This window comes from Zonotrichia albicollis, chromosome 7 (genome assembly GCF_047830755.1).
Source record: "Zonotrichia albicollis isolate bZonAlb1 chromosome 7, bZonAlb1.hap1, whole genome shotgun sequence".
Taxonomy (NCBI): Eukaryota; Metazoa; Chordata; class Aves; order Passeriformes; family Passerellidae; genus Zonotrichia; species Zonotrichia albicollis.
The window spans coordinates 35,661,136-35,678,199 of NC_133825.1; the positions used below are offsets into that span (position 1 = coordinate 35,661,136).

Sequence of the window (17,064 nt, forward strand, 5' to 3'; positions counted from 1 at the left end):
ATCAATGACAAGTTTTTTTTAGGTCAATGAAACTGCCTTAGTTTTATATAAAATTCCTTTTGGAATATTGGTGTAGCATAAACTTCCGAATAAGGTATCAGCACTGTCAGGAGATTGTAATTATACTGTGAGACTGGCTCTGCAAGTAAAAGCTTATGTTTTTATTGAAACATAAAGATTTCATGCTAATAAATGCAGAGCACAGTAAGGAAGCCACTGACAGCTATACTAGTATTTTTAAAGCTTATAAAACCAATCTTAATTATATAGTTGCTCTGAAGTAATAAACATTTTGTAAAGAAAACGAGGATAAAAGAAGAATTCTAGGAGTGTAGCAAATTTTAAGATAATTTTATTGTTGCAGTGTCACCATGCTAATTCTTTTTTCTGCCTTGAGAAATGAGGAAAGATTGAAGTAAAGGTTAATTTTCTTTTTAAGTACTAGACCGAACTCATACATAATGTAATTTAATTGGAATTTCACTGAAGACAAATTTGGTTCGTTATGTCAGACTTGTAAAATGTGAAATGAAAGTGAATTAACAAACCTTGAACTCAAGCTAGATCATTAAGGTTTTGAAGTTAAAAGAATGGATTGCAATGGGGAATGTTTTGGGTGAAATCTTGTCGCCATGTAGTTTTGTGGTCAAATTTCCATTAATATCAATAGCAGTAAGATTTCATCTTTCAGACCCTGCAGTAGCCTATTTGGAAGGTTATTCCTCATTCAGGACATTTGTTTTACTACATTAGTAAAAAGAAATGCCCTTCTTCATGCAAAACAAGGGGAATAAAGTCAGAGTTACAGACCATTAGCTAACATCCTAATTACAATTGTCATTAAAGTACATCTTTCTGTGGTAGCAATGATCCAAGAGATGGTAGCTCTGATGTCAGTGATTTATAGAGAATGAAAGGATGGTTGACCAGATTTGAGATGGACAGAATTATTATTGATTCATTCAGTCACACTTGACTTTTAGGGTTAGTAGCCATCATTTAGTTTAATTTTAAGCTTTGGAAATATGGTAGCCAAATGTCTGCTTTGAGAGAGAAGCAGAATATTTCTGTGGCAAAGGTCAGCCGTTGTGCAGAGACACCTTTCCTAGCACAAGCAGGAGGGTATCCTTGACAATAGCAGGACATGGACATTAATGGGTACAAAGGGCATCCCCACATGCCAGAAACTACTGATGCTTCCTGGGTTGTGGAAGAGAAAGAGGCAGAGGGGAGGTGTTCAGAGAGGTAAAAAGAGAGGAAGAGATCCTTAAGGGTTGCTGCACACTCAGCAGCCTTGAGAACTGTGCTGTGATTGAATCTCTTCTGCCTTTTCCTCAGTCAGAACCCAGAAGTTGTTAGTTAATTAGTTTTTTGTTTGTTTGTTTTTGTTAGTTTGTTTTTTTCCTAGAAAGGAAAAGAGATTTATTTCTTTGAAGAAAGGATTTTTCTCCACATTAGGGAAAGAAAGTACCATCTTTTGATCTTTTGTTTTATCATGTGTCAGGAAACATATTTAACATTTTCTGGAGCATCTCGCTCTGTTTCATTGTGAAAGAGAGAGGCCGTAAGTAATGGAAGAAATCCTTCATCCTGACAGTCTGAGTTTCTCAGGAAATAAAAATGAAACCTATAAACTGTCTGCCTTCTCTTCATAAAATTCTGGATATCAGAGGACTTTATTATTTGGTCAATGCTGCCAGGGTTTTACAGAGCTGCTGGCTGCTTGTCTGTGCACTTCATTCACTGCTGCTTCATTTTCTCCCTGTTATTTCCCTGTGTCATTAAACTTCTTGGTGTGTTAAAAAATAATTTGACAAAGAGCAAAGTAGTCCCCCGCAATATTAATTCTGCAACCAAGTCTGTCTGCTTTACAAATTGATGCTAGAGGTAAAGGCTGTTTCTCCTGCTTATGCCATGTGGAAAATGTCACTGTGAACGAGTAGCAAGTGACATTCACTGCAGCCTGGATGTGGGGTAGAAACTCTGACTAGTTCTAGTGATTAAGTAGCCTACGCATTTAGGTATTTTTCAGTGGTTGCCCCTGTGCAGTGTACTGCAAATTCATTTTAATGTAGAGTTACCTAAAAAAATAAAGGATTTATTTAATGCTTATATTTTCCTTTTTTATATTTTTCTCTTATCTTTAGTTGTTTCATCCCAGTATTAAAAATTATTTTTGGTCTAATGAGTTCCCAGGATTCCTTGTCCTACACTGTAATTGCTATTGATGGAAGTATAGGTTTGTCCTGTAATCTGTACAGACAATTTTTTTCTCATCCAGTTTTCCCACCAAATACCAATTTGAGGAGTATCAATTCAACTCATGTCCTGCTGCTGATAGATCATTTGTATAGTTCACATGCAGGCATTATAATATTCCCTGCAAATCTGACTGTAGTAATCATTGTTTGCCAGATGGTTTTCCTGTTAATTTCTCTCCAGAATTTCTTCTGTTCTTAAATATAATGAAGGCCAGTTAACTAAATGCATTGCTCTTACTGATTAAAGAAAATGCTCAAATATCTCTACTAATGCAGGAATAAGATGTTTGTGCCCAGTCTATCACACTCTTAAATGCACAGATTTTCTGCATTAGTTTTGCCCTCCTCCACAGTAGCAGCTGATGCTGCATGTAGGGCTCTTGTTCTTTGTGTGTCTGTGTCCTAGAGAAGGTAACAGCTTATTATATATTCTGTTCAGTAGCATTCTGTTTGTTCACAGTCTTTGCAGCTGGCACTATCATTTCAAGCAGTATATTAGCACTAATCAATCATAGTTTATATGATTTAAAATCATTTTTAAAATATAATTCATGAATGTGTGCAGAAGTGGATGAGTTGTGTTGCTGTCCTGACTGAAACCCATTTTGATTATTCCGAAGACTGGTCTTACACATAAAATTGCTTTCTTCCTTTCAGGGCATGCTATGAAAACCACCAAATAATTCACTGCTACTTCAGTTGTGCAAGCAAATACCTTTTGTGTGTGTGAATACTGTTCTTGAACTACTTTGTATCAAATACAAAGGCAATTTAGCATGAAATGATAATTGGGGATGTGGTTATGAAGATACACACATGCTTGTAGGTTTGCTAGCCTTTGTGTGATTGGATACAGGGAAAAAATTCCGGTTTTGGTGTGAAAATTCTTTTATGTATTTTCATGACATTTTTTATTGTAATTGTTGAACTCTTTCCGTGTGGCCTTTGGATAGTGCAATGGAATAAGTTTTTGACACATCTGCCAAAAATTTTCAAGCAGAAGGACCAAGACCAAAAAATACAGAGAACTGTTGCAGGTACTTCATGTTTCTGAAGTATTTCAGATTTGGCACATCAAAGAAAGTGAAAGAATTGAAGGACTGGATATATAAAGCAGCAGAAAACCAGTGCGAGTTTGCCTTTTTCTAGGTGCTTCCCAGTCAGGACATCCACATGCTGAGGACTTGTGCTCAGGATTCTCTTTTGCCAGTGGGGATGACTCTGAATCCTGCCTTTCAGGAGAATTCCTGTCTTTGAGGGGTGGATTGCCCACAGACCTGTACGACCTTGATCTATTTTGCATGGAGCAAAATTAGGTGAAAAGTGAATGAGCATGGAGGCAGCCTGGAGATTGGGAAATGCCCATTCAGGTCTTGGCATTTGTCTCCGTTTCCCTGCTTTGGTGAACATCACAAGATGATGTCTGGATTGGATCAGCATCTATGGGAATTGGCTAAGGGAGCAACCACATCACCAGCTGGCTGTTGAGTGAATAAAGGATGGTGATTACTCTTCTGTAGCTGTTTATAAATGTTTCCTTCACTCTAAAATGACTCCAAAATTAAACACTTAGCTGGATGAATTAAATCCAAAACAAAAAGTTTTCTATAATTTTACCTGCAAGAGGGGAGAAAACTTGATTTCTAATTCATACAAAAATTTTCCCCCCACTACTGAATTTAGCTACAGACAGAAAAAGTCAATAGAACATTTCCCGTTGGTCTAATATCCCTAATCTTGTATTGAATAATCTAATGTTTTCTGTGAAAACTCTGTGTTTTAGAGCTTCTCTGCCCTTAAAGTTTTGTAGTTTTTCAAACTTATTGCAGTAGTGAGAGTAGTAGAGACACACATCATTTAGAAAGACCATTTTTTAAAAAATGACAGTGCCATTGAAAACTCCCTGTAAGAACTTACTGCAGAAAAGCAAAAATCCCAGTAATCACCAGATAAACTGTACTGTCAGTCCAGCCAATGTGAAATAACCTGTTTTTCATAGCAGGATGACAGGAGCATTATTATTTTCTTGCCTGCTCTTCAAAGGTTTGTATTTTGGGCTCATGAAATGTACTTTTTTTTTATTTTTAAGCTATTTGCCATGTGTGTCACTAACTCTTCTTTTTTTTACCCTTGTTAGGAGCAATCCCAATCTCCTCCTCTGAATATGCCTGCATTGGAAATGCCAGCATTTATTGCAACAAAAGTATCTCAGTATTCGTGCCAGAGAAAGACAACTTTAAATAACTACAACAAGAAATTCACGGTAATGTTTATTCTATCTATAAAATAAAAACTGGTATAATTAGAATAATTACTATAATACTTGCCTCAGTGTTTTCTGTGGCACCCTCAGCAAATTCATGAGTAAACAGGCAGCATAATAACAATTTAAATAGTTATAAATCTGCCATACTTAAATTAAAATTGAGTGCAAGCTTACTTGAATCCTCTAAGTATTGCTGAAAGCTTAACACAGTGGATCTTTAAATACATTAACAGCTTGTAAACACATGAATTTTTAAAACAAATGATAGAATAACATTCCAAAAATGTCTTTTAGCCTTTCATCACAGTCTTATTTGACAAACTGGAAGTATGATAAACAAAGTGGGGTTTAGGTGAGTCCAAGGTTCTTCACAGTTGCTATGCTGCCTTTTGGTTTGCCCAAGTTCAGTTCTTCAAAGTGTGGTACTAAACTTCAGATTTTCACAACTGAGCAGTTATGAAAACAGACTGCATGTTAATTACTTTAGCATCACAAAACCCCCTTTGAATTGTCTACTTAAATAGAAATCTTGGAGACTGTCATATATCCTAGTTAATGCCCATAACATTGCACATTTCCGAGGGTATGAAGGTCTGAGTCCTTGAGTCTAAACTCCTCTGGAGTTCTTGTGCTTAATGGCTCCTCCTGGCTCTAAATACTCAGTGACCACTACTCAAAAGAAAACATTTCTCAGAGACTCTAATGTATTGCAGTCTAAATATATCTGGCATAGTTACATGCATATGTTTCAACCATAACATCAAACACTTCCTCATTTTCCTAAAGCTTTATTATGTGTTTTGTTATTATTTATAATTTTTATGATTCTACTTGTGTGTTCCTGTAAATACATACAAATACTTCAAGAAAATATTATTTCTAAGGTTCATATAAAAAGAATAGCAGCAGATACCAGTTATTGGTGAATATAAACCCTTTACCAGGTAATTACTAAAACCTTTGGGTATTCAGAACTAAAGATAAACCTACAAGGAACTCAAAAATATCTTGATCTGGGAATGCACAGTTAAAAATTAAACACCCTAAAATTTGGCTTGTAGTTATGCTTTGAAAAAATCAGCAATTACATCAAATATATGCTACTATTTATGGTAGCCAAGTAGGTTAAACTGTTTGCTTATTTACAAAAAGCCCCCTTTGAGCAACATGATGGGAATTGAGTTTTAACCCTGTTTTGAGCCTGAGGTTGGGCTAGAGACCTCCTTAGGTCCCTTCCAACCCCAGTGTTACCAATATTCCCAAAACTCCTGCTTTTGAAATGGCTGCATTTCCCTACCTCCTGCTAGAAAAAAGGGCTGTGATTGCAACCATTTAACCTCTTGAAAGCAGCAGTTCTTTTTCACTGTTTATAAATATCAAATACAAGCTGCTGTAGGGGAAAATGTCACACCAAACATAGTACGACTGAAACATTATGTAAAATACCAAACTTCTTGAGAAATAGGAAGTAATTGTCTTAGTTCTACACTTCCTGAAAAGAGTAGAATGTGGGACCTGGCTCTTTGATGAATTTTCTATATCACAACATTTTGTCAGACATTCTAAAGGTAAAGAATTAAAAGGAATGTGATGGATAATGGCAAAGGAAAATGTTTGCTCCCAGAAGGCACAAAGTTGTTGATTTAATTGTCATTAGCATTTAGACCACATTGTTAGAGTGGTTTCTGTTATACCTGTGTTTCACAGAGGCAGTCCCTAAATTACTTCCAGCTTTATCAATGCAGCAGTCTTAATGTCAAAGTACAGCTTGTGTTTGTTGAGTGAATTTAGCTGAACACATTAGAAGTAGGGCAGTTTGATGATGGGAGTATGGAGATTCCTTTCTGTTACCCTATTTATTAAACATTTCTGGGTAGACACTGGGTTTTGTGGTGACAAAAGTGTCAGTTTTTCGTCTTCAACATATTTTGAGAGTAACTTCTCAGGGTTCACGCTGTGTTTTGTTTCTGGAGGTGGAACTGAGTAAGTTTATGAATCTGTCTAGAATCAGCATCTTGACAGCTGTAATGGAACTCCTCAGGGCTGTTGCCCTTATTCCTCACAGCCAAAGCTGGCAATGACAGCTGAAGGATTGGGTGTTTATGGGCTGCCAGAACTGGCCCATGCCTTGGAGAACTGCCAGTTAGTCTGCCTAATGTCACAGGAGCCTGATTTTTAGATTCGCTGTTGTTTTGTTGGCCTTGTATTAATCCTGTAATTCACATTCTCAAATAAAAGCATTCCTACAGATTTCTCAGTGCAAGCACTTAGCAAATGCACTGAAGCATTGGTGTAATTCACTTGTGCATGCTGTGAGCAGCCAACCATTAAATGACAGATTTTCCTTGGGTCAATACCATACATCCTGAAAATTGGGTCCAAACCATCTTGAGTTATGTGTTGATGGTAGCATTTTGTTATAACAACCTTATTCTGTGGGCCAGGCTTGTTCCCTTTTCTTGCATGTTTTCTGTTTTCTTTGGTTAACTTGTTTTCTGATCATGCCCATAACAGGGGTACAAACCTATTATTTGCTAATGTATCCTTCAATGAATTCCTGGATTCTTCCTTTTACTGGACTTTGTCCTGAGATGTTGTATCCAGTTCCCCTTTCAAATAAGTAGGGGTTGTGTTTGAGAAAGTGTGGTAATTACATTGGAACAGACACTAATAGGCAGCAATGTGGGTGCAGCAGGATTTATACATCCTGGTTTCTTGGGAGAGGCACTTTAGGGGACTTGATTTCTGAAGAAAGTGATAATTAGTGACCCTTTTTAATCCTGAGTCCTGTTCTGCATAAATTTCATCATGAAAGACTAATTAAAAAAAGTAACAGATATTTGATGACAGCTCTTGAAGAAAAACTGGTGGTTTAATATACTAGGTGCAATTTCAATGTTCAAATGTCTCATGTTTCCTGTCTGTTGTAATAACCAGAAAATAACTTGCAGAAAGTTAAAACAAACCAGTTTTACACATGGAAGAAGCTACCGAAGAGTTGATATAAATTGCAGATGTCAAGGTTTTGTTAGTGCATTCAGTATGGGGCAAGTCCTAGTCAAATAATTTATGAGCTATTGTGTAGTAAGGCTTGTGGTGTGAAGAATACAGTAAGAATGTCAGATGCCAAGGAGTAGACAGTGGAACCATGGTTCAGTTGATGGGGTAGAGATGCAGCTGCTTCAGGCTCAGTCTCTGTGCAGTCTTTGGGTCCCAGTGTCCCCTGGCCTGGGGGCAGGCAGGCTGGGAACCCCTACTGGGGTTTTGCTGACCGGCTGGTCCAGGAATGCCCCTGAACACATCACCCTACTCACAGGTGAGCTGTGGCTGCTCACATGGGCAAAGCTGCAGAACAAAAGAGCAGATCCTCTGAGTAGTGTCTGTACCTTAGCAAGTTTCCTTTATATTTGTCTTAAATATGAACGTTATTATGGAATATAATATTCCAGTATTGTTCTCTGGCTTATTTGTAGCTATCTTCTCTCTCCCACTGAAAATATACACTTGGAGACTGCATTGTGTTTTCTTGTGCTAAAATAAAAGGAGTAATTCTGCTGTGCCCAGGAGGGGATGTTGGATTTGAATACTAATATCAGACTGCAATAAAATTCAGAAAGACATTCTTCTGTGAGGAAAATACAATTTAATTCTTACAGAAGAAACTAATTAAGTCAGAGGCAAATGGTTCTGTGATTGTGAGGCTTATTGCTAATGTTACTGGATGTTACTTTGCTTTGGCTCTTACTCATGGTAATGAGAACGTGGATGTTTAGCACAGGAAAGATGCCTGGTTTCTTTCCACTACATTAGAGAAAAATAAAAAAGAAATATTTCTTTCTTCTTTTGTATATTCCAAAGAATGTATCAATTATGCCAATGGCTCAAGCACTTATTATTATATTATTATTATGATGTTTTAAAACATACCTCAGAAGATCCTCATTTTCAGTTTTATAATCTACTTGGGAGCTGTGTAGTAGAAAGCCACTAACTGAGTGGACACTCTTAATGACATGTAGTGTCCCACTGACACAGCTTCCTTCAGGAAAAATCTGCAGACTGCACCTATGAATTATGATGTGAATGTGTGCAAAGTGTATGCCTATTCAAAAATAATTGATTGTTTGGTCTAAGGAGTAAATATGTATTCAGATTTTTAAGATAAATGGGAAGGTGCTTTGTAAAATACAGAGTATAATGGCATCTTTACTTTTCAGCAGTTTAAATTTGTGTGATACATCAATCTATGTTGCTTTCTTTGACCATATTAATGTATGTAATATATATGTATTTTATATTTCTTATTACTCAGTGTATCTATCATGCAGGTCATTGTTTTGTGATTAACACTCTAATTGCTTTTCTGTGCTGTGTCAGCAGACCTTTTTTCAAATTTGTATTGTTTTCTTTTATAATGTGGAATAATATAAAACTTCTCATGAATTCCTCTCTGTTTCAAGAAATGAACTTGTTATTGTTTCTTAATATGAGGAGCAACTGGAACTAATATGTTTATTTCTTGTAATGGTGTTTATGCAGGGACCCTGAGATCATGCACATTATGCTTTTGTTGTTACTTTCTCAGCTCCTTTGTTTTTCTAGCTGATGTAAAATAACATGATAAAATCTTAGGATCTGGGAAAGTGTTGGGCTTTTCAGTCCAGATACAAAACCAAAAAAATCAGACTGAACAAAAAGGAGTAATTTCATTTATTTGGAAGTAACTTTTGTCAATAATGCAGGTTGGCCTAAATTGCTTAATTCTTCTTGAAATAAGCACCTGAAGTATTTATTTTCTCTCTCTCAGCCTATACAAAGGTCATTCACATGCCAGATATCTCCTCCTACCAAAATGCAAAATTGACATTTACAGAGGTGGAAGAGAGAGGAAAATCATTTGAATGAAAGCTGCATTCTAAAACTTAGGTTGCTTTTGAATGATCATCAAACACTGATGATGCTGATGTAATGAGCAGTGGGACCTGTCCTTTGGATTTGCAACCTACTAAATAAACAAGTAGAAAAGAGTGACTGAGAGGGAAAACAATTTAACTCAAATTGCTGTTCTGAGTATAACAGGTTCTCAAACACATACAATGTAAGATTTTTGGGGGTTTTAGTCACAATTTGCTATTAAGCTCTTTGGCTCTTTTAGCTAATTTGTGCTGCAGTAATGTTTGCAGACTCAAGTAAGGTAGGAGCCTTTTTTATGAGAGATGCTGTACAAGCACATTGTGAAGGCATGCATGCCCTGGAGTGTTCACAGTCCTAATAGAGAGTGAATGGTAGGGAAACAATGGTAGGGAGGTGTGGAGCAGTTTTCCAAGCTGGCAGCAAAGTTGTGAGTGTAGGCATAGCTGTAAGACAAGTGACCTCTCCATAAAGCTGTAATAAATTCTTTACAAAACAGATTAGATTTAAAATATGGGGTTTTTTTTGTGTAATATTTATAATTTTTGTTCTAGCAGAGTCTTAAGCTGAGTTTATTAAAGACTGTTTTGTAAGTAGCAATGGACCAGCTCTGACATTGTTGTTGAGAATAGTATGAAATAGCGCATGGGACCATTAATTTGTTTTGCTTTTCTGCATGACTTGTACTCTGATAATCAGGCTGAATTTACTGGGTCAGCTGTTCAGCAGCCAGAAAGTAGCATGGTCTTACTGATTATTTTTTTCTGAGAATCATTCTCATATATTATTTGAGAATCTTGCACATTTTGTTGGTATCACAGGAGTGATTTTTAGTATTTATAGTATTTGAGTTTGCATTTTTTGCATATATAAGATGATTAATGGTAACTTTGATGATGAAATGAATGATATTTTTCTTGTTAGTTCTTAAATACCAGATATTAAATGAGAATCAGAATTCCTGTCTATATCTGTCACCTTTCTTATTTTTAACACAATTCAGCAAAATCTTAGTGGGTCTTGGATCTGATCCACTGGAATCTGGAAATGCATTTAAACCCCACATTTTTGCCTAATCCAAGTCTCACCAACAAACATTCCGCAATTTCAGAGACAGAAGTAAAATTTTCAATAACCGAAGAACTGAAATGTAGCCCAGCTCTGTTGCATATTTAATTAGAGCAGACCCTGCAGAGTACTCTGAAGATAATGAAATTCTAATGTGCTGGAAATCTCTGGAAATTTAGTTTCCTTTTAAACTGGTACTTTTTAAACAGGTAATCTGACTATTGATCTGATTGATAAAGTGAAGGTGAGGTGCTTCATGTAAGACATCTAATAGTTTAGAATAAATGGTCAATAACTTTCCTTTTTATATCACCATAAGTTGACTTCACCAGAGATCCATTAGATTGTAGATTTTTATTAAATAATATTAAGTTTTTGTATGCTTTTCCCCTCTAGAATATTACTCAATATGAGCTATACTGTTTAATAGACAAGTCCAGTTGCTGTCTTTTTTTAATAAATAGCTGTTTTATTAAAAAGAATGTTAAAAGCAGTTTTATGTTAAAAGACACCTGTAATTAGTTGCAGCATTTGCAGGCAGTGTGGTTTTTTTGCACAGAGAATAATGAATATTCAATACTCTTTACTTGTTTATTTCAAACAGCTTAATGAGCTTCACAAAGGCAAGAAAACACTGAAAAATGTAAGCTAGAATCATAAAAATGCTTTGATTATATTTTCTCACTGACTATCAACAGTCTCTGAGTGAAATGCTTCATGTGATTGTGTTTTTCAGTAGTGATGGTGACACAGCTTTTCTGAGAGCTGCCCTCCTGGCAGTGGGAAGGGGCTGGCACCTCTGGGCAGCAGGGCTGGTGCTGGGATGTGCAGACACAATTATCACAAGGGCTGATTATTCAGTGTAGAACACTTCATGATTATTCAGTGTAGGACACTTCAGATGTGCATGTGAGAAGCTGCCTTTTGGGAGCGAGAAAAAACATTCCAGGACTGTTTGAGCACTCTAATCAAGAAGATGGTTTTGTAGCATTGGTTCCCTCTCAAAAGCTGATACTCTGCAGTGGCAAACAACAAAAAAATTCCTCTACACCTTTGTGTGGTCTGTTCCCTGCATTTAATTGCTAAAATCCTCTGCTGTTAATATAAATATTTTTTTATATATTCTGCGAGGGAGATAGACCTCATTTGGATAATTTAGGAAATAAAACAGCTATATGGACATTCCTCAGGTATTTTTGAGTGCAATGTTAAATAAATCAAACCATAAAGAGCTATAAAGAAAATGTGTTTCTATTTGCAAAGTTATACATCTGAAAAATGAAGAAAAGGAGAATTTGTTCCCTAAATTACCAAGTAGAAGAATGGCTACATGTTCAAAAAGATGCAGGTGGTTTCCAGTACTGCCACAGATTCCTATTTGGTTGTGTCTGAAAATGCAGATGTTACATGCTGATCTGCTGGATTACTTATGGTTGGGCATAATACTAAAAATCATGGCTCTATTTGACACCGATTTATAAGATCCACATAGAATATAGAAGGCAAACCTCACAAAACCTTTTCAAGCTTGGCTCTAAAATACTGTTTTTATGATACCTGGAAAACTTCAAGTTGGTAGAAAATCGATCTGCTTTTTTTTTAATGAACTATATCTTTTTTACGTAGTGAAAAGGAGTAATTCTTGAATTAGCATACAAAGTAACCTTTCTAAGGAGCATACTGAGTATTTTAAGCTTTTATTAAACTTTAACATTTTTTTTTTCCTCTACCTCACCCTGTCCCAGGATGCCTTTGAGGTAATGGCAGAAAATTATGAGTTCAAAGAAAATGAAATATTCTGCCTGGAATTTTTAAGGGCAGCTTCTTTGCTGAAATCTCTTCCATTTTCAGTAACAAGAATGAAAGATATCCAAGGGTTGCCCTTCGTGGGAGACCAAGTCAGAGATATCATTGAGGTAATGTACTTCTGAATTATCTGCCAATGGACTCTTTTACAGGTCAGCATTTACAGGTCACAGGGAGGAGCACTGGCACATCCCTGTGTGTGTACAAACCTTCTGCATTTCCTGTAATAACAATGTGTTATCTATGCTTCTAAGAATGAAATGATTTTTGGAAACCTTTTGTGATAACACAAGGGTCAGTCATGGAACCCCCACTCTTAGGAATGAGGGTAACAAGTGAATAAATACAAGGGAATAAATAAAGCAGTATGAGCTTTGCATGTAATTTCTAAGGGCTCACTCTGATTCGATGCAACAGTTAAGCTGTTAATAGTTTTGTTCATGTGACTTCTGCCCTTGGCAACATCACTTCACTCACCTGAATGCTTTATTAGAAATATATTTTTTGTGGAAGTGGTAAATATTTTAGTACTTTAATGCTAAATCTTACCTTGCTAGGTTATAGCAAGTTATATATAGTTGTAGCAGAGCCTTTTAGCCCGGTGATGGATGAACTCTACATTCCTACTGGAACTTGGAGTATTCCCTGCATTTTTCTTTAGTTCTTAGCCTTTTCAGGACCCACATCTGAGTGCTGCTGTTCCAGCAGGCAGCTGCTCAGGGGTCACTGCTGAGTGCTGTGCTTTGCTCTGGGTCCTCATTTCCCCATTCCACCAGTTAAGAATGCACCCTCTGAAGTGCTTTCAGTACCTCTTGTGCTGGGGCTGGGATTGCAATCGGGATCCCACAAAAAATAGGATGGTTTTTAGGGGTGCTATTGGTGGTTTTCTTTGTTAGTTTTATTTTTAATTTTTATCAGAAAGACTAAAAGAAATGTACACTTCAGAAAAAAGGTATTTGTTCTTGCAATGGTCTTACTTTTGAGAGTAGAAAACGTAACCAAATAATGAAATCTAATTTTCAGGACAAGTCATTGATAACTTGTGATAAATAACTTCTTTCTGGCTGTGACTTTATGAGTAAATAAGTACTGTGAAATATATTCCATGGTCCCAGTTTCTACTTCATCCTTGAGTAAATTTATGAGTAAGTAAGGACTGTGAAATTTATTCTGTGATTCCAGTTTCTCCTTCATCCTTCAGCAATTTTCTTTCTTTAGAAGGGTTGCAGAATTTGATCCTAAGGGAATAAAACAATATGCTTGCTAGGGGTTCTTTATTGATTAGTAAATATTGATACAACTTGATTTTAGATTGTTTCACTGAATCTTGTACTAAGGTCTTAAAATGGATTTTTAATTTTTTAAAATAAATAATATTTTTCTTTGTTTAGGAGATTATTGAGGAAGGAGAGAGTTCTAGAGTGAACGAAGTGTTAAATGATGAACGGTACAAGGCATTTAAGGTAAATCCTTTGAGTTTTGTTGCTGCTGTTAAAAATTTTCCTCCCTTTAGTAGAACTTGGACAAGGCCATCCATGTTATTATAAAGGGAAAATCAATATCAAGTACAAAGAAGGATAGGTCTTGAATAAAAAGAAAGGGATATCGAGAAACAGTGACAAGGAATAATGTGAAATATCTTTCTATTTTTAATTAATGTGATGTATACATAGTTGCTGTTAAGTAATATAATGCAACTTAAACTTTGCTGTAAGTTTAATGTGATGTTGGTTTCATTTTTGCCTCAGCTGTTTATACTTTTAAAATTACTTCATTTTATTCTGGAATTAAGAAAAAACCAGATGAAGAAGATGACTCAGATCTATTGTAATTCTCTTCTGTGTGAGGCAGGAGGACTGGAGCTGTTTCTTTCTTTAGGCACGTTGTAGAGCCGTATTCACACAGCTTCATAGTTGCAGGGAATCTAAACCACATAAATACTGCTGTTCCCATTACGGAAATATTTATTGAATTCTCCATTGGAAGTATGCAAGATGAACAAACATTTTTAAAAATTTTATCTGCGTTTTTGCTCTCTATACTCGGTCTTCAGAAAAAATAAAACAGAGTAAGAATTGTTTAATTCTCCCTGTCATCACTCAGTTTTGCTTCAGCCATCCGAAGGTTCCTCCATTCTCTCTGACCTGCAATGGAAGGGTGCTCAGTGACAGCTGTTGATGCCATCTCTAGTGATATTCAAAAAGAGGTGTAAATTCACATGTATAGTAGGATTCAGGAAGCAGACTTCCTTATTAATGCATGATTGCATTACAGCATGATTGAGGAACGGCTATTAAATCTTCAGGGTTTAAGAAAATCTCTTGGAGATTAGAAAAAAACCTATTACAAGACAAATGATCTCAAATATGCTTTATAACTTGTTTCACATGCAAAATTACAACAAACTTAGCTGGCTCTACTTCTTAGCTGAGCATACATCTCAACATTTTGTCTAAATTAGTTGTGACCAGTTTTTTCCACTGATTTTTAAATGAGATTCTAAGAAGAATCTCGTATTAGTGAATTCTTAGATTTTCCTGTTTAGCATAGTCCTGGTACCTGCTGCTTCACTTATCACAGCTCGAAACATCACTGCTGGCCCCAGGACCATGGTTATCAAATGACTGAATTAAATTATAGTCAATGTTTTAGGTGCAGTGGCATGAACTGACAGAGTCAGTTTGCTTTCTTACAGAAGTGGGTGCTGCAGAGAGTGAGTTTGTGTAATGGGTTTCACCAGCTGAAAAGAAATGGGCTCCCTGTTACTTGTGCTTCACGGCTGACAGCATCTCCAGCATCTAAAAACATGCTAAATAATAATGGATCTAAATACAGAAAGAAAAACCCACAATTTTGTTTTTTCCCCTAAAACTTTGGGTGCATAGAATCCTTTTTCTTTAGTCTTTTTCTCAGAATTAATTAAGTCTCGTAGAATCATTTAAAACCCAGTAATAGACCCTTTCGAAAATATTTCAGCACTAGCAAAAACATTAAGAGATAACAATCTAAGTATTTAAAAAATTATATCCTTTTATAAGCACCCATGTTTCAGACAAAGAGTAGGTAATTTCATACATTATATACAAAATGTAGGGCAATTCCTATTTAATATTATCAATTATTTTAATTTTTCACTTTTTAAATCTTAATTATTTCAAAGGAATTAATATCTTCACAAAACCACAAAATAAAGCCAGGATGTTTGGGATTCAGAGATTGTAGATTCAACGGTAAAGAGCAGTTATTCATGTCTTACACAGTTACTCATTGAATTCAATAGAAGTACAATGCAAGGTGGAGAGCTCCAGCATTGACAAACTGAACATAAAGAAAGAACGTGCTTTTAGGCAAACATGAAAGCTTTCCCTCTTCTTTCATATGAGGTAGCAATCCAGTGAATCATGCTTACAGCTTCTGCTTTACATCCTTTTGTGGGTAATAACTTAGTGAACAATATGACTTTGTTATAGATGGAATATGACCACACAAAAATTTCTGGTGGACTGGAAGATTTTGGCGTGTTTTAGGCTTTTTTTTGTGTGTCACTTTTTTGGTTTGTTCAGGGATGTGTAGGTTTTTGGTTTTTATTCTGTTTTGTTTGTTTTGTTTGTTTGTTTATTTTGATTTTTTGCTTTTTTGGCTTTTTTTTGTTTGATTTTTTGGTTGGGTTTTTTTTGGCCTTTTTTTTTTTGTTTTGAGAGCTGGTAGTGCATATAGCACACGGCCATAATATCAGTCAAATTCTGAAGAGAAAGTTGTGACATCTCTTGTTCTATCCCATCAGTGTCAGGCAATCGAGCTATCTAATGTCACTGTTTGATTTCTATTAAGAAATGGAGTAAAAATAAAGACTACCCTTATTTCAAACCTCAGTTAAAAGTGTACATTTTAGTAAATGATATAAAGGTGCTGGGACTACTGCTGTATTTTTGTTTGGATTTCATGTTAATGAGAACTGCCCATGTATAAAACCAGTTCTGTTGAATGTAGTCATGCTACAAGGGAAGGGAAGCTGAACCTGTAGGTTTGTATCACACTATTTGTCTTCAGTGTAGGCTTAACTCTGCCATTGCTTTCCCTGAGAGACCTTGTTGTTGCCTACTTATTATTAATTCACTGCTGCTTTAGAAAACAACCCTGAAATGTTTTTCTACTGACCTTAGCAATTCACTTCAGTCTTTGGAGTGGGAGTGAAGACATCTGAGAAATGGTACAGAATGGGTCTGCGAACTGTGGAAGAGGTAAAAGCTGACAAGACCCTGAAGCTGTCAAAAATGCAGAAAGCAGGTAAGGTGAGAGTGTCATGAAAACTTGTATCTCAGTGCTCTAAGAACTTGATAACAGAGTCACAGGGGAAGGAAAAGCTCATTTCTGTTCTCTTGCTGCAGTCTTGTGAATACTGAATTATTAGGTGAAAATATTTGGATCAGCTGAGCTCCTAATTAAAAATTGTGTCATTCAAAACATAGGAATATGCATATTTTTAAATTGCTTGCACAGATACCAAATGAAATCTCTTATACACAAAACTATTAATGATTCATTATTGCACAGGTTGCGAAAAAATTACAAAATTGGGAAAGCCCAGAACTACTTTTCAGAGGAGATCTGTCTTCCTCAAGGCAGCCCTAATTTACTGATAAATCTAGACTTGTAATAAAGTACTTAGTAAATTTTTTCTACAATCCTAGCACATCTTAGCTTTAAAATGTTAAACTTGATCACGAGTAATGTTCCTTCCCCATAGATTTT

At 35.9% G+C, this 17,064-nt stretch overlaps 1 protein-coding gene across 5 annotated transcripts in view; it reads left to right on the forward strand.

Moving 5' to 3' along the window:
• The window catches only part of DNTT (DNA nucleotidylexotransferase), a 145,898-nt gene that overhangs the window by 74,805 nt on the left and 54,029 nt on the right, over window positions 1–17,064 (forward strand). For all 5 annotated transcript variants that reach the window (XM_074545030.1, XM_074545031.1, XM_074545033.1 and 2 more), the window contains 4 exons: window positions 4,399–4,524; window positions 12,252–12,422; window positions 13,704–13,775; window positions 16,476–16,599. In XM_074545030.1, the coding sequence (XP_074401131.1) occupies window positions 4,399–4,524; window positions 12,252–12,422; window positions 13,704–13,775; window positions 16,476–16,599 (493 nt within the window). The remainder of the gene's footprint in view (window positions 1–4,398; window positions 4,525–12,251; window positions 12,423–13,703; window positions 13,776–16,475; window positions 16,600–17,064) is intronic.